The following is a 27,679-nucleotide window of genomic DNA, read 5'->3' on the forward strand; positions in this document are numbered from 1 at the left end:
TCTCACCCGGGAGAAGGGTAGCTACGGAAAGCGGAAAGAACACTCAAAAACACTCTTAAGAAAAGTACCAACAAAGAATGCAGTCTCGGGAAAAGTCCAGCGTCGTTCCCCTGTCCCGGCTGCACTTAAATAGCCCATGATGGCAAATGGACGTCAGGTGCACATAAAATTTAAACTCACTATTAATGCCCCAGTTCCACTTCCAGAACCACAATCTTATTTGTCTTATCATCTTCTGCCTGAATGCCTGAGTTCCACTTGAACTGTTGATTTAATTTGGACTGTTTGGATAAGGTTTTGTGTGTTTTGTCTTATTGTATAATGTTGCTCCTTGTCTATTTCGTATTAATCGTGTCTTTCTGTTTTTTCCTGTAATTGTGTTCTTGGATCATTTATATTAAATTAATTTAAATAAATCATAGTAGTTTCTACAGTATTTAGAGTAATTCTTTGTCAGAATGTCGCTGGTTTGTGCTATTGTGTGCATTATTTTAGATATTAGGGATTTTGTTCCATCCCTGCCACTAAGATTGATTCTCATGCTTGCAAAATGGAACCTGGATTCTTCCTTTTTTCCGCAAATAAAGTAAAAATAAATAAAATAAAAATAAAGTCTTGCCTGTTCTCTGTGACAGACGAATCCAGAACCGCTTAATTTTCCCAAATTCATTGATTTTTTCTGGCTACAGTAATTCTGCCGTTTTGACATTTGGTCTTACTGATTATTGCTATTCCAACCAATGTTTGCTTTTCGACTTGCTTCCAACTTTCTCAGTAGCCTTATTTTTAGATAAAACAAATCCCTCTGGGCCATCACCTCCGGTTTTGTTTCAAGAACAATCATGAAGATCTGGGGAGGGGGGTGGGGCTGCATGGTCTTCGAGGAGCATTTAAAGCTCTTTGAACTGTAACTGAATTAAGACTGAATTGTTCATCAAGTTGCTACTCAGGAAAACAGCATATGGTTGACGAAATGATTTAAAATTCCAGTTCTGACGAGAGTTGGGGGGGGGGGGGGGGTAGTTGACTGTTAAATTTCATCCATTCCATGAGAATGCAGTTTGAGTGGTGCACAGATGATGAGGTTTGTCATACTTTGTATTATCACATTAAATAAATAGTTCATTTTCTTATGTTTAAATAAAAATTTTAAAAAAAAGAAAAACATTACTGTAACAAAAACAAAACCAAGACGCCATTGTCGTCTTGAATTAGGCTTATCCACCACCAGTAATCCTCAATAAATTTTCCTCAGTGAATAAGCATAGTAAAGTAGAATGTTTAGCTCCTGATGAAGAAATAAAATGACTTCAAATCTAAATCCAACCAATTCTGATCTTAAAATACCCTTTGACTTCATGTCTGTATTTATTCAAATAAATTCTTCTTGCGTGGGTGTTTCTGACATAATTACTGACCAGATGTTTGAGGAAGTTTTTCTAAAGGGGAAGTAAGTTCAGAATCCGACTGTTGTCAGACCCAGCACACTTGCAGTATGGATTTGGGATATGAACGGAACTGTGTTTCCTTTTGATGGTCTAATTAACCATTTGAAAGAAAACCACAGCTATTTTTTTTCTCGTGGCATGATGGAGGCTGCCCTAACACTGTGGCTCTGAATAGCTGTGTCAGGAAGTGAACTGGGCTGGCACTCAGTGGGACTGAGAGCTACAATGACACAGGCAGAGGAGCTGCTTAACTGACGCTACACTAGATGGGTGAGTTTCCTTCAAAATTAAAATCTTTTCCATCCTTCAGAACATTTATAATTCCACATTATGTGCTGATGAAGAGAAAGTGTAACATTGCTGTGAATCACGAATGCTGGAAGCTGGGCTGCCAAGACATACACTGTGAGATTAAAATAACAATAATAAGGTTGTTGGAAAGAAAATGATATTTGATCATGTTTAGACCAGGGGACTGTTAAAATTCAGAAAATTTGCATATATTCTGAGGTGAAAATGACTGTGAAACATGTATGAGTGAAGGCCAGTGAGGATGTGGGAGGAGGGGCTTATTCAAGGGGTCACCAACATTTTTTAAATGTTTAAACTCTAACCCCAACCCTTCTTGGGTGTTGATGAATGCCAATAGATACCCGTTTGATATACACTTCTTATGGAACAAATTTGCTAAAAATAATTTTAATAATATTACATTTAACTAATTTATTGCCATTCATGGCTGCAGACATCAAAGATTCCTTTCTACTAGGCTGGCGGTGAATAAGTTAAGTTTTTCACGTAAATAGACAACTATATTAAATCAAAATTACATTTTAACCAGGTTGGCAATGAATGAGATTATAGTTATTTTTAATTGAGTATATTAATTTATGCCAACGCACTGATCATATTTATGATTTCTTACAATAATTAGGAAAAGTATAACTATCAGTAATGCATTAGTGTTTTTCAATAAACATATGCCAGTGATCTCATTGGTCCCTGGGGGCGACAGGACCTAGTGCCTGAAGCTGAAGGTTCCTGATGAAGTCCAAGAACGTCTTAATTGTATTACTTAGGCCTGTATACCTTTTCTAGCGTCAAAATGTATATATTTTTTTTTCTGTTTATATCTGCCTGTACTGCTATTTTGCTTGGCAGCCACCCATTGAACTCCACTTTAAAATTTGATTTTCATTGTAAAAGTTTTTTTTTGGACCTATTTTATGTTTTGCAGTGCTTGTTGGTTTCACTTTTTCATTTCAATAATATCTTCCCATGCGCTACCCTGCTACTGTCTTACCACTTCTTAATAAGTGTGGTGTTATAGTCAATGGTTTTGGCACACATCCAAATCTTAAGCTTCGTTAATTTACTGCAAGTAATGGTTTCACTTTAAGTCCTTGTTAGAACCTCGCAGTACCGGATTAGCAAGTTCACTTAGCATTTTCAACGAAATCAGCTTCATGAATGCTAAAGTTGGTATCTGACATATCTTGTGTGTCTATAAAAAAATCAAATGCGGTTCTGTTTACTTTTCGTCTTGAACTTCACGCTTTCCAGACAGGCTAAAAATGAAACAATAATCCCACCTGCATCACTTCAAACTACCAAGATGTATATCCAAACTCAGCCACACACATACACACAGAAGGGAAATTTAGCTGGAAATGTTTTCACAAGCTTAAACAAGACAGATGTTTGACCACAGCAGGCAACCATGATTGCCACATTAGTTGTCTACATAGGAGAACGTCTGAGATGGGCCATCCTGACACATCATGAAACAGTTGAATTCCACAGATTAGTTTTTTACAAAAAATCCGACTTGGGAGTTCAGCTTTGTGCTGTAGGCAGGATTTGCCCATGGTATCATTACAACCTGCTTGAGTGAACAAATGTTCATCTTTTCCAGCATGTTGCATTTTGTTAAGTTTTAAGTCAAGACAAATACAAGAAGACAGGTACATGCATATGTTAAGTGAAGCAGTTTGCCGATCACAATGATGTGAGAAGAATGCTGTTTCCCGGATTGTGGTATAAACCAGATACACAATAATTCCTGTAAGATGACCTGCTGTATCGTCTACTAAATAGTTGCGGTGGATAGTCAAAACATCACCTCTGGATATCCAGACTAAGTTTTTAACAGGTAGTTATAGCTGAAATATAATAGAAACGATTATGTGGCTTGAACTCAATTATCCCTAATCATATTTCTGTTTAAGGATGAATGAAATTAATAGAACATCAATAGTGTGAATAATAAACCTTTGCACAAATTTGCATTGTGTTTACTAAAGTAGATGCCTCACAAAAAGAGTCGCTCATTTGTCACAACAATGACAGTATTTTTTTACCTTAAAAGAAATTAAAAGTTACTAAATTAAATCATTAACAGAGATGGGCAGTTCGTCAGTAGTGACGAACTGTCCATTGGTCCGTCACGAAAGGTATGATTGCTTATTACAAACTTTTTAGCTCACACACTTTATTTGGATGAATTTAAATTTTAGCTTTTGTTTTTTCTTTAAGGCCTAACTGCAGAGAGACATGTTTAATGGTATTTATTCAAAGGTTTACTTTATTTATTAGTAGGATGAAAGAAGCTTTACTTTTATTTGGGAGCAGGGCATTGGTGATGGCCATAAGCGATGGACCGACAATTACAATTTTCAATTTGAAAACGGCAGAACAATGATGACAGAGGCGGAAGGCGGGTTGTCTCACTGACCAGCAAAAAAATGTAAAATGCCCACCTCTGATTGTCAAAACCTTTGAGAATAATATGACACGGAATAATTTCAGTTGAATTCATGAGACTTGTCTGAGCTGTCTCTTGCGGTGCTTGCTGATAACAAAGACCTTGTGGTTTGAGACAACGTGCGTGGTAACTTACTGTAACAGGAAGTAGTCACACTTTCAAATGTCACGTTTCAGCGTATCTGCTCTTGTAGCTGTATATTAATGTTGACTGTAATTGAATATAGCTCAGCACCAATGCAATAAATTAATAGCTCCTCTTTGGCAATTATATCACTAAACAATATATACGTTTTAGTAATTACCCAGGCAAGATAGACAAATTTACCGGGTAGTAACTACTAAGATATCACAAGATCCTTTTTTTCCCAGCTTTTTGGGCTAAAAGTGCAACAAAATACACGGGTCAATGTTAAGCCACTGCATTATAGTTTTGAGAATACCACCTAAGGCGTCAAAATAAACTGCACTCTTGCAAGCAATGTAAGACACGAACAGCCTTAGTAAGCGCTTATTTTTGACTGCTTATCTACACATACCGGTGCATATCCCTGCTGTCTTTGGGTAGTAGGTGGTATACAGGCACGGGGTTAACATGCATGCACACAGGAAGGCCTGAGCTGGAAGCGAACCCACAACTGTGGGGCGAACATGCTAACCAGTCTGCCACCAATTAACTACTGTATTTCTCTGTGTACAAGTCGAGGTTCTTTTTACAAATTTTCAACTCCCATGTTTGGGGGAAGTTTACATGACTTAAAATTATTATATAAACCTCTAATATTAAATAGTATGCATCTGTTTTAGCGTGTTTGCACTTTCAAATAAACTTCATCGCCTCATCGCCTCTTTGTTTTGAACAATGAGTTTGCATGGATAATTTGTTCGGGTGAACTTTGACGCATTATGGAAAGAAAAAGACGGCTTGACTTGAGGGGGGGAGGGGGCGGGGGCAGTGACGGGCAACCTTACATGCTTTGATCTCACATTTCTCACTTGGGTAAAGAACATCCCAAGTAAGATGACCAGCAAAACATCTCCAAAGACCCCATTTCAAACAAATTAGATGGGTCCAAAGATGACTACTCATGAAAGAGAAACAAGTTTACGCAAATAGCGAGCAGGAAAAAGAGCACGTCCGGGATTTAAATGGGAGGAGCTATTTGGCATGTCAGATAGTGATGATGACTCTTAGAGCTTTTCGATAAATTCAAATTCAATTGAGTCAAAAAATAAAGCATTGCTACTTCAAAGTGTTTTATTTTTGCAACATTAGTTTCAGCATTTGGGTCGACGCACATGTACATTGCCTCCCACTCGTCTCGTTTCTGCCCCACCTCCCCCCAATTTGGGTGAAATTTGACTTATATGTGAGGTCGACTTGTATAGTATCGGCTCACATAACAGTGGATAACTAACAAAGATGTGTTTAATTTTGTTAGAGGTCATTGGTGAGCTAATGGTTACTTACCTGACTTCCGTGCAGGGAGCGTGGGTTCAGTTCCCACTCTGTGATGACGTGAACTGAAGTGTGAATGATTGTCTACATGTTTCCTGTGTTTGACTGGCAAACAGTGCAGTTCTGCCTTCACGCTTGTTTGAAAGCAGACTTTGGGTGAATTGCAAGATGCAGCAGGGACTGATACATTGCTTATGGACACAGAACTGCTCACAATACGATTAGTTTCCATTTAAATTCTTTACATCATTACGCCCTTAATTTTTAAAAGGCCTTTTCAGTTAGGCTACGGATAAATACAGGACTCCTATCTTCATCAGAGGCTATAATACTGACTAAATTAGTTTCACTACTCCTCTGAGTGTTGCACTTCCTATTAACTGTTTATGCTTTGCTGTGATTGAGGTCTGGCATTTTATGCTCTCTATTTTTCAGCGCCTTTCTATTGTTCAATATAGATTGACATTTTCATTAGACTCAATATGTTTCTTTGTTGAAAGCTTCAGAGTCAAGAAAGCAGTTGGGAGTCTAGTTAAGTAAAGCTCACATCAGACTGAATGCTGTGAGATGTGACAAAGTTTCATTGTATAAATGCGGTTTTACGTTATAATGAAATACAAAATGCTATCATGATTCATTAGGGTCAAGATACACTTGCGGCATACATCCATGTGTAAAGTGGCGTCACAGTACAGAGAGTTCTTGGTGAATTACTAAAAAAAGGAACATCTCTTTTGGTTGACAGCCATTTTTGATGTGCTGCAAAGGATGGAAAGTCCCCTATCTTTCTCAGATCCTTTGTGTCTGCATGAAGTGCATGTTTGTATAGAGGTATGGGTTTTTTTCTGCGAACCAATCGCATTGTGACTGAGGCAGGAAGGAAACCGCTTCCAGAAGCCAACCAATCAAAAGGAAACCCCTGCAGGAAATGAGTGACAGAGTTTGAAGACTTCAAAACCCAGCTGTAGAATTTAAGCAAAGATGCAACACATTGCCCTTTTTTTCTTACTTTGACCTTCCGTACATTTTTATAACTTTACAATCTATCATCTCGTAACAATTGGCAAATGATTCTGCTTCTTTTCCGGCTTCTCTCAAAATGGACTCCACCTTCCCAAATCTCGTTCGATTGAACTAGACATTCAAGCGCCATCAAACTACGTGAGGCAAAAAAAATATGCTTTACTGGGATTTGCTACCACCGGCATGTATGTTCAATCTATGAGGAAGTCCACTGTGAGGAGCTCCAAGCCGAGCGTCGGGATGTGTTTTCAGGAACAGAGGGATGTCATGTAAGTAAGAACCTTCCTGGCACTATTAGGGTCAACTTCATCTTTCAAGTGCAAAGATTGTGGAAAACCATTAAAGGTTTTCCACAATCTTTGCACTTGAAAAATGGATCTCCAAACTTTGGATTGTGCTACAAGCTGGGCATGTTCTTGTAGGTTCAGACATCCAGCTACGTTTGTTGACTTTCAAATTAAAAAACAAACCAAAAAAACACAATTAAAAATCAATCCGAAACACAAACAAAGAGATAATTCCCTAATATCCTGGAAAAAAACAAAATACTACAAGATATTCAAACTTCCATGGAAAAAATAGTGATAAAAAGACTTTTTAATTAACTTATTCAGCAAAAGTCAAAGGTGTGGTTAATCCAATTAAAATAATTGTGATACGTATGATATCTAAGATATCTGAAACCTAAAATGTGAATGTACATCATCCACTTTGTATACTATATAAATTTGATAAACACTTTGAAAAATCATTTTTAGAAGGTCAATTCTGACTTAAGCACTGTATTATGAATTATTTCAAGTTTGTCATATAGCCTTCAAATCTTTTAAGATAATGAGTTTTCATGAGCCTGTAAACTGTAAAAAAAAAAAAAAAAGCAGTAAGTACTGCACATAAGTGAGGAAATGAATTGTGTGCCTTCCGAGAAGTTCTACTGTCAGGTTATTTATGCACGCCTCTTATTTCAGATTCCGAGTTCAGTGGAACATTTAAAATGAAACACCCACTCTCAGAATTTGGAATTTCTTCAAGATGTGTGCGGGAAATGAGATCATACTTCAAAAATATCAAAGACATAGATTAACTCTGCTCTTTCTTTACCTTTAAAAAATATACATAGGATAGGTCATGAGATGTTAGATTGTTCAAGATGGTGGCATGCATCACAGTCTTCAGTTCAATGAGCAAAATTTGGTTTAGGGTAACAATAATTAATCATTTAAAACAGTGTAAATTATTGCGGTTTTATGATATCAAGAGCAATGTTCTGTATTGTTCGGGCATTGTTCCTGGGGCATTTCTTTTCAGAGATGTCTGTAATATCACTTATACATTCTCACTTATACCAAAAAAGATGTTTCAATCATTTGTTGTGTATTCACTCTTGGTAATGTTATCTGTTTGAGATAAAGCTCCTTGCCAAGTCCTTTTTGCTTGGGTAATGGTTTGTGTTAAAGAAAAATGGGACATTTCCAGGAAGGGTTTTAGTTTCTCTCCCGTGAGGGGGAGGATGGGCGTGAAATCTTAATTCTTCAGTCTTCCTGCCTTGTGCTCTTTCAGTTTCACTCATTATTGCGTTGATATCAATTCGTTTTTCCTTAGTGTGTGGTGAGAGCTAGTTCCAGTGCTATTCACTATATCTTTTGTCATAAATGTTTTTGGCACTACAAGTTGATACCACATATTCTCCATATATTTTCAAACTCTCATAGCTTTTGCGTTCTTGTAACATTATCTACGTGATGTAAAGTGTGTGCTTGAAAATATGATATTTAACTTGGCAACTTGACTTGAATGGCGGCATTCATTGAATACATTCCTGCAATGATTCAGAGGGTTGAATGCAGTTGCTATATTTATGAATAAAATACAATGTCATTCATCACACTTGCCCATAGCGCAGACTCTGTCTGCACCTGAAGCAAATTTACCAAAATGCAATCCATCACCTGAACCACAAGTTAAACCTGCTTTCAGCAGACATAACATTTAGTCTACGTTCAGCCACTAAATTGTCACATGTGCCATAGCGTGTGAAATAAAATGTTCTCAATATGCTGGAAAATCCCGCATTACGCAAATGATTGTCGAATTCTCAAATACGCTGAACTGGGATTGCACCAGCAATTGTTATGTACCTAGTTGATTGTTATAATCAACTAGGTACATAACAATGTATCTATTTTAGAACACCAGCACACATGCACTGTCAACAAAAATTGAGCCCAAAGAGCTACCTAATCAATAAACTCAATAATAATATTGAGGTTGATTCCAAATACATGAATGTTTCATCACTGAAGACTCTGAACTGCCTTTTGGTATTAATGTGAGGGTGAAACTCATTTATGGGTGTCCAGTTATTAACTGGCAACAAGCCCAGATTGTAAACTGCCTCTCGCCCCAACTCAGGAGGTTTAGGCACCAGGTCACCCGCCACCCTAATAAAGATGAACATTGCAGAAAACGAAGGGCTGGCTGGTGTCAGAAGACTCGAGCATGAATAGGAAGCAGCTACAGTATATTCTGCAGCTTTTTTCGTGAGTTAGTCTGGTGAATAACATTTTAATCATTCCTAAGAATGATTAAATGAATGATAAAAATGAAAATGTCAGATAGTTACTGCACTATTACTTTTTAGTTTGGTGTGCTCCCTTTGGGTTGGATTTGGGGAGGAAATCCAGCCCACCAGTTGATAAACAGAAGGAGAAGCCCGACCTCTGCCGCACCGAGATGATGATAGTGGTGGTTCTCACACCAGAGGACAAACCACACATATCTTCTGTGTGTCTTCTTGCTGTTGCTACGCCCTGATGAATGATTGGCTTCTCATTTTTGTCTGCATTCCTTTTCGGACTCTATTAAACTGACTGCCAAGTCATTCCTGAGGGTTGACTCGTCGTTTCAATTTTGGCCAAAATGTTGTCAGCTTTTCAAATTACAATATGACTCATGTGTTCTCAATGCATTTCTCAATGCAGTTCCTCTAGGCATGCTGGGTAGATTTATTTATTTAAACACAAAGTGGTTAAGTGCAATTTTACACAATCTATTCTCTGATGTTGGTGGGTAAATGTTACCATTGGAAATGAAGAGTGTTATTTTTTTCAGGCAATCATTCAAACATGTCACAAGCTAACCATTGCACAATAAAATTAAAGTACCACAGCCCATTAAGTATTTTAAATTATTAAATATTAATATATTAAAGTATTTCATGACAGATACTGCCACCTAGTTCTGCTTTATTGATACTTTTGCAATTACATTAATTACTTAGCACCTGTTTGTTATAGGTATTTAAAAGAACATGTATAGTCCAACAGTATATAATAGGAAAACTATTTTAAATATAATTATCTTTAAACATATGAATACATAATATAATAACAAACTACTCACACTTAAATTATTAAATATATATATATATATATATATATATATATATATATATATATATATATATATATATATATATATATATATATATATATATATATATATATATATATATATATATATATATATATATATATATATATATTATGTTTGACTGTACCGGTATATTGAGTGATTCCACTAGGTACACACACAGAAAAATACAACTGCCTCAATAAAGATAAATAGAAGATGTTATTTTTTGACCGACAGAGTCAGTGATAACAATATTGCTGTTTACACAATACACATTGTCATTTGTGTCTTATGCAATTGCTATGATATTACAAAAACTCTCGTACAGCTCTTGCAGTTTATTACTAACACAGAACACGTTGGTATTTAGGAATGCAGTTGGATTGCAGCAGATGGAGTCAAATGTTTATGCAGTTTTGTACTGTGGCGGTGAAAGGGAGTAGTTGCCTTCCTTTATTGGCTACATACACATCATCACATCACCATCCACCCTTTATCCTCTGGGGTCTGCTGATAAACTGGAAGTTATCCGTAAACTCATTTGAAGATGAAGGGTTTGACTTGGGATGTTTATTTTGACCCCCACACCCACACACATTACATGAAACCTCAGCTGAAAGACTTGGCATGAATATTTCCTGTTAGAACTCAGATTGTTTGTGTGCTGAAGTCAGGGAACTATCTCAGTTTAGGTGTGTGAGGGAGGGCGTGCATGAGAAAAAGTTTCCAGTCAGAGAGAATTTTAACTATGTCAACATGAAGAGAGGAAGAGAGAAGGCAAAATAAGTCTGGTGAACTTCACCTGGGTCCATTAGAGGTCCTGCAATAGAGCCAATGACAGCATTTATACATGGCGGTCACCTCTACGCGTCAATCTGAGACAGCGACGCAGTGAAACATCAAAACAAATGTTGACCGGAGGTAAGCAACAGAGCAGGTCTCGCCTTCTCGTATGGTGTATTGAAAGACGTGGGATCGTTGCTTCTGGCATTCATCTGGCCCAACCAAACTGCAACTGCAACTAACATTTGATGATCTGAGTGAGTGTAATGGTGTGATAGAATGAATGCAGTGGACTCTAGAGTAAGTAATTATTTTTTGCTTCATTGTCCACATTTGCTTGTCCACAAACCAACAATTATGTATCCATGTCTTACACACAATTAATGTTTACACACAGGCATTATACAGTATTTGGGTTCTTTGTTCGCTGTATGCGTTTTGTGTCTAATGTTAATAAACTACCACTAAACTGCTATGTAAACTGCTATGGCTTTGTAAATGCCTTAAGATGGTGTATTTTTTAATTGTGAAGCACATTGAGTTACCTGAAATGTGCTATATAAATAAAGCTACGATGTATTGTCTTGAAAAAGAATAAACCTTAAGCATGGCATGATTATTGCATTTAGAATGTGCTTGGACTAAATTTGTTCAGTCATATATAGAGAAAAAGGACAATGAGGGTTGAATGTGTATTTATTGTATATCTGTTTCGAAGTGTTGTATTGAGGAAAATAATCATTCTTGGAGGAACCATAGGGGCGGTTAGTGTGAATGAAGCTCGTCTATCAACTACTAATACAGTCGTTTATTAGTATGTTTGAATTTCATTTTGTCTTTTCTAAATATGACTCAAGCAGTTTGTTTGTTACGTAGTTACACGTTAACATCAGAATCTGCCTTTTCTGTTAATGCGGCTTCCCATAAATGATGTGTATTGCCATTTATTGACCATTTTTGCTTCAAAGAGCTTATCATTCACAGTTTCATTTGTTTTACAATTTGAGGTATGTACTCCCTGACTGCTGAAAGAATTTGTTTTTCTCCATTTACTATGATATGCTTTGTGTCTTCCTTTTGCTACTAAACTGTCTCACTTTCATTGTTGTTCCTCCTCAAACCTCCTTTCCCTTTCATGCAGAACCATGTCATCTCTGGAGGTGTGTTGGCCAGTGCCAATGCGAGCCATCGGTGCACAGAACCTCCTCACTATGCCTGGAGGAGTTTCTATGTCAGGATACCTTCACAAGAAGGGAGCCAGCCAGTTTAGTCTCATGAGATGTGAGTAAATGTTGAGATTGTTTTTGTTTTGTTTTTTCACAAAAATAATCCAATTTCCATAGACACATATGTAGTCAGAATGTGTCGTCAACTGTTTACCACATGAAACAACAGCAGTTCATAATGCTCAATTAGTTTAATCTATTATACTCACACTTGTAACTGGGCAATCAGAGCCACTCCTTCTAATCCAAAACCAGGAACCTCCTGTCACCAATTGCAAAAAAAAAAAATCATTGTAAAAAACATTTGAAAAAGCAGTGGTACTTCAAGGAAAATGACATGTGTACAGTAACTGTCACTTCAACAAATGTACTTCAAAGGAGGGGCATCTATCCCAGGCATAGTCAGGGGAAATCACAGAGGCCAGGGCTGATCAAACTAAATGAAACTAAGTAAACAAACTCACTAAACAAACTAAATCCATCACCATAGTATTAGCTCAGAATCTGTCTGTTTGTGTCCCAGGAAATTGAGCCCCACAGGGCATGTGTGGCCCTCGGCTATGTCATGCAGTAGTGTTGCATTAGTGTCAAACACATTGTCTTCTACAGTAGATGCAGTAGAGTGGAGGTTGGTTGGTAGGCCTGAACTGTTCATTCTATAGCTTGGTCCACTGCCATGGCTCCATAATCTACTATTCCAGGCCCGGGTTCAAGCCATTGTTCGAAACAATGACAAAGTTGTCCTTGTCAGCCACATGTTGAATGTCAGTAGTACATAACGATTTGGCAAAACTCTGACGCTGCTGCCGGCCAGACCAGCAGTCTTCTTGGCCTTGGTGAAAGTCAGCAACTTATGGTCAATTAAGGCTATCCAAAAAAGAACAAATGGCTACCAAATGGTTATCTTTATTGCTGTTTCTTTTGATAAAAAAAGCAAGTAGATGCCAGGCAACACCGACTTACTGTTAAAAGACACTTTATACCCACTTTATATTCAAATTGGTGAGCAATTGTTGGTACGTGTCCTCATTGTTGGGTGCCACTTGCCTAGGCTTGGTTTTGTATCTGGCATTCTAGCAAAGTAATGTATGCACAATGTGACCACCACAGCTGCTCTGCCATACTGTTATCTAGGGTTGGTGCCAACATGCCCTGGTAGTGAAACACTGATGGTGGTTAGTGAAAAAAAATCCTGTCTGCCCTAACCCAAACCCTTTGTTTGATATTTTTTTTAAAAAGGGCTGGCGCAATGAATACTGTTGTTGGAAGCAGATGCATGTAAACAGGAATGAGAATTCAGCAGAACCCAGCATAGCAAACTTTCTCTTCATTAACTAATTTTTGTTACAGCAAGTGGTTTTCATTATTTGACAGTTCCAACAGTTGCTTAAGGAGTGTTCTGAATACTGTACTGCAAAGTACTGTAAAATACTTGAAGAAATTTGTAGGATCCCCCAGCAGCATCACTGTTCTGGCCATCATAATGTCATATTAGTTTGTCAAGTCCTGTGTAATTCTTCTTGGTATTGGTATTTACTGTATTGCATTGGTACCATACCTTTAAAGAGCTACATCAAACCATTTATCTCAGCAGAGATTGTATTGTTGTTTTAAATGGTCACTGACTGTGTCCATTGTATAGAGAGTGTAGAAAGGTACAATAGAGGTACAACAATTTCACATTTATAGTACTAATATAATGCAATGCAATGTTTTTTCCAACAACACCCTGTTTTATAAATAGCGTAGAGTACCATTAACATTACGTATTTTCATTGTTTTTTTTCTTTAATTACAATTACATGTACAGCTCTTGTTATTGATTAAAACAGAATATCAAGTGTGTATTTGTGTGCCGTAGAGCAGGGGTTCTCAAACATTTGGGAGTCAGCGATCCCTTTTGGAAAGCAAATCTCACAAATGTTTGCAGAAACAAAACAAAAAATCATTTAAGCCAAACATCAGTGCCCTTTTTATTCAGCAACAAATTCAATTTAACAACAAGTATACTGAAGTTTTGAAAATAAAAATTGCAAATTGCATGCCTCCTTATAACAAACCGGGTCAATTTCCCCCAAAAAGGCAACATGCGGTGCAATGCGACTCCACGTGGCGCGTAACTACACGTGACGCAAGAAGTTAAACATTTTTAACTTTCGTCACTCGTCGAGTCGTAACAGCCAATCAGCTTCGGAACGTTCAACGTCTAGAAAGGGGGCAGGAATGAATCATGGCGGCCGGGTTTGCAGTCACCCAGAGCTATCCAACACGGCCAACTGAACTTTCAATACATAAACCAAGCCAAGCAAAAGCACTCACCTGGCTTATAGAATGGTGGAAGGGGGAACTTGTAATAACTGGTATGTGCAGCGTTTGTTTCCTTCTTTTAAAAGCTGTTGAACCGTAGTTACTGTGCCAAGATAACAATAGCGCAGCATTGACAACACTGTATTTAGCACAGTATTGCCACTTGACTGCAAGGTTGAAACTTTTTTTTTTTTTAGCAGACGAGTATTGCTGCAAAGCGAGGGACATGCGGTGTAAAAAAAGAATAAAGGTGCTGTACAAGAAAATATTGGCTCTGCTACATCCCAGGAAAGTGAAGGTCCTTTCCGTGTCCACTGTACAGCTCGCAGCAAGCTCACTCTGCTCCCCCCGCGTGACAAAAACTTGACAAAAGTGATCATCTTGACCCCGCGACAAAACGCCAGAGCGTAAACGACGCGCTTTGGTTCGCGCGTTCGGTGTCAACGCTGTTAAAAGATAAACTAAATCAGTTCCAAAACACCCAAATTATTTCACGGACCCACTGCAGTCAGGCCAAAAACCCTTGCTTTGAGAACCACTGCCCTAGAATACCTCATGTGGCCAGTAAGTGAATATTGGTTGCTTTTCTTTCAGGGCCATTGAGGTATATCATCGTACACAAGGGATGCGTGTACTACTTTAAAAGTAGTACATCTGCTGCACCACAGGGAGCATTCTCTCTAAATGGTTACAACAGGTCTGCAGAGTTCTCTTATTCTTTTAATTTTATAGAGCTGCTAAGATTTGTATGTGACACTTTAAGAAAGGAAATTACGTAATGCTACATTATGTTCATCCCCTCCCACAGAGTGATGAGAGCAGCAGAGGAGACAACATCTAATAATGTGTTTCCATTTAAAATGATCCACTTCAGTAAAAAACACAGGACATGGTTTTTCTCTGCCGCCAGTGAAGATGAAAGAAGGGTACGAGCAATCACACCCACACGTGTTACAAAGATGTATTATACTGTATGATTAATTGAAACTTTGCAATGATAAACAGTCAGACTGCATACTGTATGTACACCAACATAACAAATTATGTTTTATGTTGTCATACAGAAATGGATGCGATCATTGAGACGAGAGATTGATCATTATAATGAAAGAAAAGAGTCCCAAATTCCAAGGTAACATAACCGTGACTGGGCGGTTTAATGTTTCATTTGCTTTCTGCATATGATTTAGTGATAACATTGTCTTTGTTGCCATAGTGACTCTGATTCTGATGCAGACAGTTTCTATGGAACTGTTGAAAGGCCTTTGGATATTAAACACCCAATCAATAATGCAGACACTGGTAAGACATGGAGAAGAAATAGATTTTGGATGAATTCACTACTGAGCTATTCAATCCTCTTTGCATGTAGATTATGGTGAGGATGATAACGATGAAGATGAGGAAGACTATCTGAAACCAGATGGTGAGAGTGTTCCAACGTGTACAAGTAAGCACAACACACTCGCGTCTACATCACCCCCAGAGTGAAAATCAAGCAAATAAAGATCTTATACATAAGTGATGTTTGAAAATGTGTGCTAAATTTGATCAAATTAATATTTTTGTTAACATTGTTCTACATCCATTTTTTTTAAATTCATCATTGTTTAGTGATTTAATTTACTGCATAATAGGTACAGAAATGAACTGTGTAATTGTAAGAGGCGTTTATTTGCACGCGTTAGTATAGAGATTAAACAATTTATAGATTATTTTTTGTGCCCATTTGAATATTGAGTAGACTGAGTACTGCTTTGCTGCCATCTTCTGGCATAGCTCGGAAAAAGAACCAGTGTCACAACAGAAGGAATCCAATGATGCCATATGCTTTTACTGAATAAATGATACTACCGTATTAGTTGTATGTCAACAACAAATACACACGACCATTCAACATTAGGTGTAATAAACAAATATGCCATTGCATACTGAACACAGTTTTAAAAATGATTAACACAACGGTGGGCACTTTCCTATATGTGATGGTGTTATTCTTTCAACTGAGTTTTGACTTTTTGGTTTATGTTTCAAATGAGAGCTGAACCAAATGAGTCTTTTATTTCTGTAGCATTGTGCATCTGTAGGCGGAATACACATTACTCAGAGTATGGAATACATTTTTGTAAACTGCCACTAAGGGGACAAATCCTTTGCCAACTTTGAAAACAACTCAAATGCCACCATATATGTGTGGTTCAGTACTTTGACAAGCCGTGATATGATATGGTTATTATATGCAAATGAGCAACACTGTTTATAGAATAGATTAGAATGTGTTGATTATCACTGTATAGCTGGTATACAAAAAAAAAGGGGGTGCTGCTTCGATTAGTTGGGGGTCCTGCCTTTTGTCATAAAATGGTTGGACTACAGGCAGTGATGGCAGGCAATAACTATTGTGACCACTGCAAGGAACGATGTTAAAGTGAGCTGCGGAGTTTTATGTCATGCTTGGCGCCCAGCTAGTAGACTCTACAAAGGCAATTCTAAATCTGTTTAGGGATGGCACTAATTGCTGTAGCAGACATTTGCAGTAGGACATCCTCTCCCTCTGGAATACTATATAGAGATTGCTGCTTAAAATGTTGTGGAAACTATAACAGACTAAAAAAAATAAGCTTTAAAGGGTATATATTTGAATTTACATGCATAGCCATGTTTAGTAAAATGTTATTGTATGTACACGTGAAGGCATATCAGAAGGTATCTGAGATATTACAATATACGTCAAATGTACCATCCATACAAAAATATGGTAAAAACAATCTTTAAAATATGTAAACATTTCAGCAAAATATATTGTAAGTTCATAAAAACGTATACATTAAAATCCCAGAAACTCTGTGCCCCCCATTTCAGAATGGTTCCATGCAAACTGTCATTATGTCAGAATTGCCACAAAGCATCACCAGTCAATCACTAGAAAACCTTATTCAAAATGATTGAATCCTAAACATAAACAACCCTCTCTTTTGAGTCTTTTTTTTCATCCAAAACTGCTTTGCGCCAGTTAGTGGCTACTTGACTGTAAAACCATTTCACATGTGGAACATTGATGAAAATAGGTGGAAAACTCATGGCATAACATAACTATAAAATTCATTATCGGATAAAAATTGACGGATGCAATTTGACAATAAAAACACCTTACTGTCTGCCTAAAACTGACATAAAACGTTGTTTCTCCTTTCGAAGGTCGAGCCACTGGGCCTCCACCTTGTTACCCCCCTCCCCCTGTTCCACTGATACCTCAGCAGTATGTGGGACCCTGCTTTGACAGCCATAAAGTTGTACCACCACCGGTCCCATCGCACAACAGACTCCAACCTGTTGCAAACCTGAAAAAACCTCTTCCCTTGATACCGCCTCCCATTCTGAAAGACCCAAACAAAGGTCCTCTTCCTCCTCCTCCCTCCTACACCGCCCAGCTGCACAATCACCCATCCCCTATCCCGCCACCCCTTCCTCCCCCCAATTCACAGCGACCACTGAAAAGCAGAGCACAGTCGGCGGTAGCGCTGGGGACTGACAGAAGACCCCAGAGACCCTCATCAGCTGTTTCAGTCCAATTCCCCGCCACCCTGCCCATCTGTGACAAGCTAGAAACCAAGATACTCATCACTGATGTAGGCCACTGCTCTCGCGACGCTGGATGCAACCTGTCTGCTGTCAACAACCACCTCACGCAACCAAACATCAGCCGCAGCAAGCCGAGCCGACCGTTGACAAATGCTGCAAATTTTGACAGCCCGACCCTAAAACCTCGAATGGCACACCTTGTGTTGCGAACTCAGACACCGTCCAGCTACCCGCCGGTACCGTGTCGCCCACCACGATCTCCTCCTCTTCCACCTGGACTGCACAACAAGAGTACAACTGTAATAAAACAACCACCAGTCAAGCCTCCACTGCCTTCAAACAAGCCCAGAATGCAAGGCACGCCCCTCCAGTAAGTTTCACTTGCAATTTGGCTGATATATTCAATTTGGCTGTCAAAATAAACATAAAAGAAACAAGAATGACTAATATTAGTGCCGTACTGATGAGTTAAGGGATGCTAAGCTGTTCTAATGAACAGATTCTCTCTTGCTGTCCTATACCCATAAGAATGAACAGCACATGTGAAGGAGAAAGTGCAACTTAATCAGTTTAATTATTTTAATTTCCATTTAATTAAATAGGCTACTCTACATTACTATTCTACACTATATGTACTGTATACTATGCTCTGCCTTACTTTACTATACTATACTATACTATACTATACTATACTATACTATACTATACTATACTATACTATACTATACTATTGCTTTGTCAGTGCCAACCTTTTTGCTTGGGTACTATGTGCACTTGCATATAGTAGCTCAATAAATATATAGGAATTATGAGGGCAAAAGCCTGGAGATAAATTCCACACATTGAAATGATAGCTGAAAAATATATTAAATCATTTCCATTTGCATTAATTCAGAAAACAAATTATTTAACACTGAAGATCATTTTCTCCAGCTCTATAAATATTGTGAAAAAGTCTTGGCCAGCAAAATATTTGTTGTTTTAGCAATGTTCTCATGATATAAAACCAAAAAGTCACAAATAACTGCATCAAGGTTCAACTACCGGTAGTAAAAAAAATAAATAAAAATTTTAAAATTAAAAATTAAAAAAATTCATTCAGCTTTTTTTTCTAGAGGAAGGCCACTCCGTTTTTGATTTATTATTCAACATAATTTCACATAAAATAAAAGGGATACTGTGCTGTCTTGTTGTACAGTACAGTGCATTCTGGTTGAGGCAGTCCTGCTATTTGTAATGTGGTTTTTCCACCAGAAGAGCAGCACCAGAAGGTCAGAGTTTCCGTTCATCGGGAGACAAGATTGGTCAGGAGTTCAAGGAGAAACAAGATTTGACCAAGTACACCGAAGAAGACATTTCCGATGGGGATTATGATGACGTAAGAAAGTTTGACGTCATTTTTATGAATGATACTTGAATTACTGTGAACATGATCAAAACATCTCACCATATACGGTGAGCCTATTCAAGTCCAACTTGGATACTTTATTATGTCACATCAAATATTCAAACCTTAATTTCAGATATAATGCAATAGTTAAAAAAAAATGTGTAGCTAATTCAATTTTTAAATTTCCATTTTCATATTTTAAACTTTATTTACAGAAGTGGGCAGTTTATTGGTGTTAATTTACAATAAATTATTGGGAGATTTTTGTGATATTTTGATGAACATGAATTTTGAATGAATAAATCGTACATAGTTGAGCAAAGTACTCTGGAATTCCTTTCCATTCAAGTGCACAAAGTGATACTATGATTGCCTCTGAGCCAGGAAAAGCGGAAGAGCAATTTTTATTACCGCCTCGAAAAAGCATTATCTTATAGATTAAGCTAAGTAAAACCTTTTACCTGTCGTGAATGTGACAGATGAAGTGTCGTCAAATGTGAATTTTGTTTTATGTATGTGACCATGACTTAAAATGTTTTTTTAAAGCGGCTAAAATGGATGGATGGATGGATGGATGGATGGATGGATGGATGGATGGATGGATGGATGGGCTGCAGAGGTTAAAAACTATTTAAAGCATAACAATGTTCCCTATTGAATATGATTGCTATCGGCAGTCTTGTTCTGTCAGTACAGTATATATATTTGAACATAAACAGGCTTTGTGGTGTATGATTGCCGGTAGCTGATTTTGTTTAATCACATCTACTTAATTTGAATGATTTGGATTAATTTGATGAATTGAAGGCTGTTAAGTTTATCTTTTGCTTTTTGTTTAAGGCCAAATTGTAGAAAGAAGGGTTTATTATTATTATTATTATTATTATTATTATTATTGTTATTATTATTATTATTATTTAGTGAGATGATGGAGGCTTTATTTTTTTGTGGAGGGGGAAAAGACAAATAATTACATTTTTTGGCTTGAAAAAAATAGGGGACTGAAGACGGAAGGACGGTGGAGCACCGATGAATGACAGACCAGCAAAAAATATATATTATCCCCACCTCTGTTTATTTATCCATATAAGGAACTGAGTGCATAGATTCATTGGCAATGTTAAGTTGGAGTATTAAATAAAACATAACTAAACTAAATTAAACAAAAACAACTAAAAAACAACAACAAAAACAACAACTGAAAGTATGCTTTAATTCTACTCGCACATTTACACATTGATGTGTCTTGATGCAGTGTGATAAGACCATATATAAACTGAAGTAATGCATACTATTTTTTTGTTATTTCCAGATGCATCTGCCGGAATCTGTTTTCATTGACTCAACAGAAACCAGCTTTGTAGAGAAGTATGACAATGAAAAAAATGTTTATGTTGTTGGACATTTTGCAATATAGATTTGCCAAAGAACTGTCTTCCAATAATATATCTTCTCTCTAGTGGCCAACTACTTTTCTGAGATTCTTTGAGTGCGACATTAGTGCTGACCTAATTTAATAAAATATCATTACTGCATGTGTTAGTGCTTATTGTTTCACTTCTCAAACTTTGTGATGTCTGTTCCTGCAGGTTATTTAAGGAGACCTCTGTTTCTCCACAAAATGGACTTTATGGCATTAGAAACTCTGGAACCAAAACCTCAAAGGTAAAAGAAAATATACTCGATACAAGTGGTTCTCAACCTTTGTTCAGTGATGTACCATCTCTAAAATATCTTTTCAGCCAAGTACCCCTTAACCAGTACAAAGCCTTTTGGGGTTATAAAAAAAAAAAAAAGCCCTAAAACATGACATCAGTGTCCGATATATTAAACTTTAGACCCTTTCAAACTTCATTTGGATTGGTCCACAAAAAAATAATCCGCCTAAAGTTTCTCCTTTTGGCTCATAGGAGAAATCTGTTATCAAAAAGAAATAACTTAATTATTAATAAATATTTTTCAACAAAAAATAATCAATTTAAAGTGTCAGACCTGTTCTAAAAAAATAATAATTATTAATAAATATTTGTTTACAGAAAAATATTAAACATAAAGCATCCTCCTTTGGGGTTGCAGTAGAAATCTGTTCATAAAATAAATCATTAATTTAATTATTAATAAATATTTGCCCACAACAAACAATCAAATAAGTGTCAGACCTGTTCTCAACAAGAAATAGCTGAAAATAAATATTTGTCCAAAGAAAACTATTTAACATAAAGCGTCCTGTTTTGGGATTGCAGTCAAGATTTCTTCGCGAAAATAATTTGTTAACTTAATTGTTAATAAATATTCCCCCCCCCCCCAAAAAAAAAAAATAATCAACATAACGTGTCAGACCTGTTCTCAAAGAGAAATAATTATAAATAAATATTTGTCCACCGAAAAATATTGAACTTTAAGTGTCCTCTTTTGGGATCATAGTAGAGAAGTCTTCAGAAAAATAAATCATTAACTTGACAGGTAACGAAAGGTAGCAGTGATAAATTGGCTCGAATCATTCTAGTATGTGGGAGAATCTGGCTTTTTAAAATAACGAAATTGAATAACCCACTGAAAATAAAATTTGTTTTATGACCTTAGATTTTTCTGAAACACTTAATTATTTCAATAATTCTTTTTAAAGGCTTTTTGCATGTTTGTTTGTTTGTTTTATTTAAAATCTCAACTACCCCCTGAACTTCCTTCATGTACCCCCAGGGGCACCAGTGCCCCCATTTGAGAACCACTGGTCTATACTTAACAGTACGATATACATATTTGATAAGTCAGTGTTTTGTCCTCAGCTTATGCTTTGATTTAGTTTTCCAACAAAAGTAATGCTTTAACAAACATACCAATGTGTACAGGTGCTGGTGGTATGGGATGTCAGCGTAGGGAAAGGCAGAAACTACCGGTTGTTTGAAGAGGTACAAAAAACTACTTATACCTTTTCATATTTGCCATATAAAATGAGAGATGCCGCACTGAAATGTCACGCAATGAAATGTTTTTGTTTTTTTGTTTTTTTTTTTAAATCACAGGGTGATCAGGTGTTTCTGGACTCTGATGTGACCTTCCCCACTCTTTCAGCCCTGATTGAACACTACTACAGCCATCCCCTGCCTCACCAGGACTCCCTTTGCCTACAGAAACCTTACTCAAAATAAGAACCACGTGAACTTAGAACTTGCAAAAGCAAAAATGTTGACTACCATGAAGACAAACCTGCTTTAAATTAAATCAGAATTGAATCATGGCCATAGAGAGCTAAATATCACACAGATGTTGTAGTGTGGCTATGGAAAATATTTTGATCAATATAGCACTTTAAAATTTGGTTTTATAGGTGTTAAAATGACTGACATGTTGTCTCTTGTTGCTAGTTAAATATGCATTGTGTCACTCGGGCAGAGAAAACAAAATTTAAGAACCTGACAATGGCTGGCAAGGGCTGTCATAGAATGAGCTATTTTTATACGTATGTGAAATGTTAATGCTGGTCATCCCAATGTATTTATATTTACTGTCCATGATGATGATCAATACATCTGAAACAATGTATGAAAATGTAAATATTGTTGTGGAATTTTCAGTATTTAGGCAAGATTTGTAAAATAGTTTGGGATTTTTTTTTTTTGATAATATATTTGAAGCTTCAAACAGACACAATTCCAGTTAGTTAGTTCTCGGTTTATTTTCTTTCCTTGTCGGACCATTGTCGTTGTCTCTCGCCTAGCTGTCGCTGTCACCAGTCCTTTTTGGTTGCGTTGCCAGTTTATCCAAATCATGTCTTGTTTCATTTATGTTAGGATGGCAGAAAAGAAACAATGGCACGGTTGAATAATTTGGAACAATTAATTTATAAAGTGAATCGATCTTTTGGAACGTTCCAAATATCTTTTACAGCGACATCTGGTGACAAAATATAAAATATCAAATTCATTTAAAACATTGGTGCCAATTTCCCAGTAAGGAAAGTATGACTATTTTACATATGGAGAGGCCTATATATTTAGGTTGATTATATTTTTGTAATTTATTTTTGCACTATTTTTTCAAACACATTAAAAAACATAAATAAAGGAAAAAACACACCTAAAACAGAATCATTGCATCAGTAGAAAACAGTTTCATTGCTGTCATTTTTACCTTTCAACTTCCCCCGACACATTTACATTTAATAGTCATATCATAATTGAACATGTGACACCATCCTTCAAATACAGACCTTGCAACAGTATTTCAAATCAGATGTTTTGATGAACAGAATTACTCATCAAGGCCATCCTATTCTAGCTTCACAGTCATCATATACTGTACAAGTGAAAGGTTCTTTGTTCAAAAGCAGATGGCAGATAGGCAACACAAACATCATGCTGGTGTTTGCTAAATATTGCTATTCCATTGGTCTGTTGTTAATTTGCCCTCAAAATACGTTCCTGAAATAAGTACAAACAAAAACTACTGCGCTGTCCAGTGAGGGTACTACTCGATCGAAAAAAAAAAAAAAAAAATCTTGAACACACACACACACACATATATATATATATATATATATATATATATATATATATATATATATATATATATATATATATATATATATATATATATATATATATATATTCAGCAAGGGTAGTGACCTATTCAGAGACTGTGTGTGTGCCACCAAATGTGGAAGATGTTTCCAGATGATTGTAGCCATCAGTTACGGTCGCTGTCTGTGGTGCTGAAACATTTAAAAATAAAATAAAAATAGGGTGAACAGTATGCGTTTTCATGCCCTATCTCACCTGTCTAATGGTTTATTTAGTTTTCTAGACAAATTATGATGTGCTCACCTTGAATGGTTTGTTACGTTATCTGGTACGACCAGGTCCTGTATCTTAATCGAGGACAATGCAACATGGATTTGCCCAAAATAGTGGATTAGACTTTTGGGATTACAGTGCAAATTTAGGCAATAGCCGTCATATGTGAATGAAGATTTTCAGTTTGATTGATGATACGTTGAACAATTGGAGATGTTTATTTATTGTGCAAAAAAAAACTTGAATATATTTACTAAAGTACTATGTTTGAATGAAAAAGAGACTGTAAACTTTCCTGATTTTTATTTGAATGAAAATGACTAAAACCAGGCAATGATTAGTGAAAAGTATCGGTCAACAAAAAAACCCACATCAGCCATTAAAACTTGTCATAATACGTGATGCTGTCAAAACTTTAAAACATTTGTAATAATTTAAAAGAAATATCCACAAAATTTTATGAAGCCAAAATTACAAATCACAGTTTAATATAAGAAGAACAACCTTTTATTTCTTTATTCTTGATTGAATATAAACTAAATAAAATAACACAAACATTAAAAATGAAACAATTAAAAAAGAAAAGGCTTGCGCTCACCAAAAACAACAGCGGTCACAATTGATCAGTCTTTTCAATATGGGTGTCAGGTGTCCCAAGAAGTTTTTAAAAGCACCGTAGCGAATCGAGGAGCTCTCTTTACCTTCAAACTGCAATGTGCAATACTGGATATCCATGCGGGAGGCCCAAGAAATTTTTAAAAGCACCATAGCGAGTGTGTCCAGCCGTCCAGATAGTGTTTCGTTGCTGCCTTGGTTAGACAATTGAAGTTTGCAAATCCGGTGTAGCTCCAAATACCAAATCGATCCTTTGGAAACAAAAGGCATTCCCAGCAAAACTATTTGCCAGGGTTAGCTCACACCCCTGGTAGCACAGTCAGAAATACGGCCAAGTGCTTGCTGAGCATTGCACCGCCTTCCTGCAGTGAGCATCCACTCACGTCACGTTCAACGTGAGGCCTCTAGATGGCGATCTTATGACTGACTACTGCAGTAGTCTATTAAGCACATGGGCCGCTCACATATCCATGTGCGCTTGCGCACAAGCCTGCAACTGTTGAGGCGAATGCCTTAGTGCTTCCAGGAGCAGGCAGATTACATACACCCTGGGGACACAATTCTAATTGGCTAACTGACTTCTAATTGGCTAAAAACTCCAACTTAAACTACAACACTACTGTAGAAGGGGCGTAACAAAATTGATAAATATAATAATTATATATATATATATATATATATATATATATATATATATATATATATATATATATATATATATATATATATATATATATATATATATATATAGTGTGGCGAGGCGAAGAAACCACACGTTGCTGTGCTAGTGGAGATCTTTACTCTTCGCATGCCATCACAAAACTGATACAACAAAGTCCAAAACAGCAAAGACAAAGCCAACAGGTTCAAAGCATCAAAGGATCATAGCGACATGCCTACTGGGTGAGAGACATGGTCCTAGTGTCCGCCACAATAGTAAAAATGAATTTGAAATGAAATTTACTTTTTCTACATTATTGTTATTATAAACATTATAGTTTATTATCATAACGATGTCAGGTTATGTTAGGTCAGCAGAGAAGTTTTTATATGTATATAAAAAAATAAGACTTGCATGTCCAGTCCCATTAGAATGTTCTTGGTATTTTTAGAATAAAAAATTACTCAGGAAGTTGATGCAATTAACTCTGAATGCCACTGATAGCTATTCTCTGCAGACAAGGTTTTTTTTTTCTTAATAAAGAAAAAATTAAAAATAGATTAAAGCTTGAAGATCTTGAAGCAATAGTCAATATCTTGTACCAAGTTACTGTGTTCAAAATTACACTGTTGGAATACTCAATTGCACTAAATAAATAAATCTTCTTTTGGGACTTATAGAATTGATAATGAATGAAGAGCAAACATTACAATATCTAAAGAAGGCACATACAGAGTTTAAATTTGCAATTCACTGAGAAAGTTGGTATTTATTCAAAGGAAGATATACAATCTGTCTTGTGAGATCTCAAGCGGTCCTGTACCACATCAAAATACATTTAATTTCCATATGATAATTCTGCAAACAAAAAAAACTATGACAAATGAATTAGAGTGAATCATTGTGGAATCAAATGTTTCATTCAATTCCTCAGTGTTTTTAATTTATGCAACAATAACTCAATGGATAAAACATGTGGGACTGCCTGCATACAGGATTGTTCACTGCAGTGTTCCATAGCCAACAAAAGTAGTACACATATTTCATTGAAAATAATCATTACATCTGTGCGATTAACTGACGTTGGCAATCAACAAACATTGACAGAAATGTTCAGTGGCTTGTGAGGGTTTTTTGTTTTCTCTCCAAAGAATGTAAGAATCTAGGGCAGAACAAGCTTTAGGGGCTATCTGCAGCCATCACTAAGGATGAGGTTCAAGCCTCTGATAGAAACAGAGTTGATCAAATTTGGCAACAAGCAACATACTGGAACAGTCAAAGGCACCATGATCAAAATGGGGAGGAATGCTATCAGGCATTCGAGGAAGACGAGGAAGGGGCGAAAGCTCAGCTGGATTCTAAGAGATGGTCTCTGTGTTCAAATTGACTGTCAATTAAGACTGTAACAAGTGAATACTGTTATAGGGAGAAATAAATAGTACTGATTGTGTTCAAAAGAAATTACAACTAAATTAATTTCCTCATATATATTATTGAAAATACATCCATTTTGTCCCTAGCTTGTTATTAAATAGAGAATTCCATTGAGCTCATTATCTCAATTAGCCATTTTGTATATTTTAATCTGTGATATACACTCAAAGGCTGCAATATTAGTGAGATGTGTATCATAAAAAAAGTGGTATGGGTACCATTAGTGGGATAACGGTGCCTAATAAATGTCAGAAAAGACAAACAACAAAATAATCGCCCAGATCCCTTCGTTGAATTTAACTTTATAGGGGATCTCACCCCAAAATTCACTTCACAATAATGTTTTATGCAGCCCAAATAACCTAGACACTGCATTTTCCGGTAACTCAGGTGACAACCAATCATGGCTCAGTTCATGAATATCAAATGACTTGTTGGAACTCAGAAAAGAGGTAAGTTGTAATTAGTTGCTACTTGAGCTCTGAGCATAACAGCCAGTGAAAAAAAATAAATGGTGATGGGGGGGGATTCCAAGTGGATTTCATCCATCTATCCATCCATCCATCCATGTCCTTTAGTCTCTTATTCTCACTCGGGTCACTGGGCCAGTGGTACCTATCCTAGTGCGCCAGTGACACTGGCGTACTGGGATAGGCACCACCAGCCAAAAAAATTAAATTTGAGTCTCTGTAGCCTTGTTGACAAAATTAAGTCATTCTAATCAAATCTGTGTCAACTGATATCAAATAAACACAATGTAATACCCCTTAAAGGGACAGTG

General features: G+C 36.6%; 2 protein-coding genes across 5 annotated transcripts in view; one reads left to right on the forward strand and one right to left on the reverse strand.

Annotated features, from left to right (window-relative positions):
- The window catches only part of spp1 (secreted phosphoprotein 1), a 74,793-nt gene extending 49,587 nt beyond the window's left edge, over window positions 1-25,206 (reverse strand). The window contains exon 1 of the mRNA XM_088435408.1: window positions 24,890-25,206. The gene's annotated coding sequence lies outside the window, so the exon portion shown is untranslated. The remainder of the gene's footprint in view (window positions 1-24,889) is intronic.
- On the forward strand, window positions 1,669-23,875 carry sh3bp2 (SH3-domain binding protein 2). 4 transcript variants are annotated; one of them, XM_088435215.1, is made up of 13 exons: window positions 1,669-1,718; window positions 12,032-12,171; window positions 15,018-15,120; window positions 15,232-15,349; window positions 15,488-15,555; window positions 15,640-15,725; window positions 15,796-15,873; window positions 17,622-18,375; window positions 19,260-19,383; window positions 20,708-20,763; window positions 20,985-21,060; window positions 22,245-22,304; window positions 22,419-23,875. In XM_088435215.1, exons 2-13 carry the CDS (start codon window positions 12,036-12,038, stop codon window positions 22,542-22,544), a joined length of 1,785 nt encoding a protein of 594 aa, XP_088291341.1. In that variant the 5' UTR covers window positions 1,669-1,718; window positions 12,032-12,035; the 3' UTR covers window positions 22,545-23,875. The 4 variants fall into 4 exon arrangements, with proteins under 4 accessions (XP_088291341.1, XP_088291338.1, XP_088291339.1 ...); XM_088435212.1 differs by lacking the exon at window positions 1,669-1,718 and adding an exon at window positions 6,662-6,962; XM_088435213.1 differs by lacking the exon at window positions 1,669-1,718 and adding an exon at window positions 6,662-6,962 and having other exon boundaries at window positions 19,263-19,383.
- Window positions 25,207-27,679: the final 2,473 nt, after the last annotated feature.

The sequence above is a fragment of the Hippichthys cyanospilos genome, chromosome 15 (assembly GCF_059441005.1).
Source record: "Hippichthys cyanospilos isolate Australia breed blue-spotted pipefish chromosome 15, RoL_Hcya_1.0, whole genome shotgun sequence".
Lineage (NCBI taxonomy): Eukaryota > Metazoa > Chordata > Actinopteri > Syngnathiformes > Syngnathidae > Hippichthys > Hippichthys cyanospilos.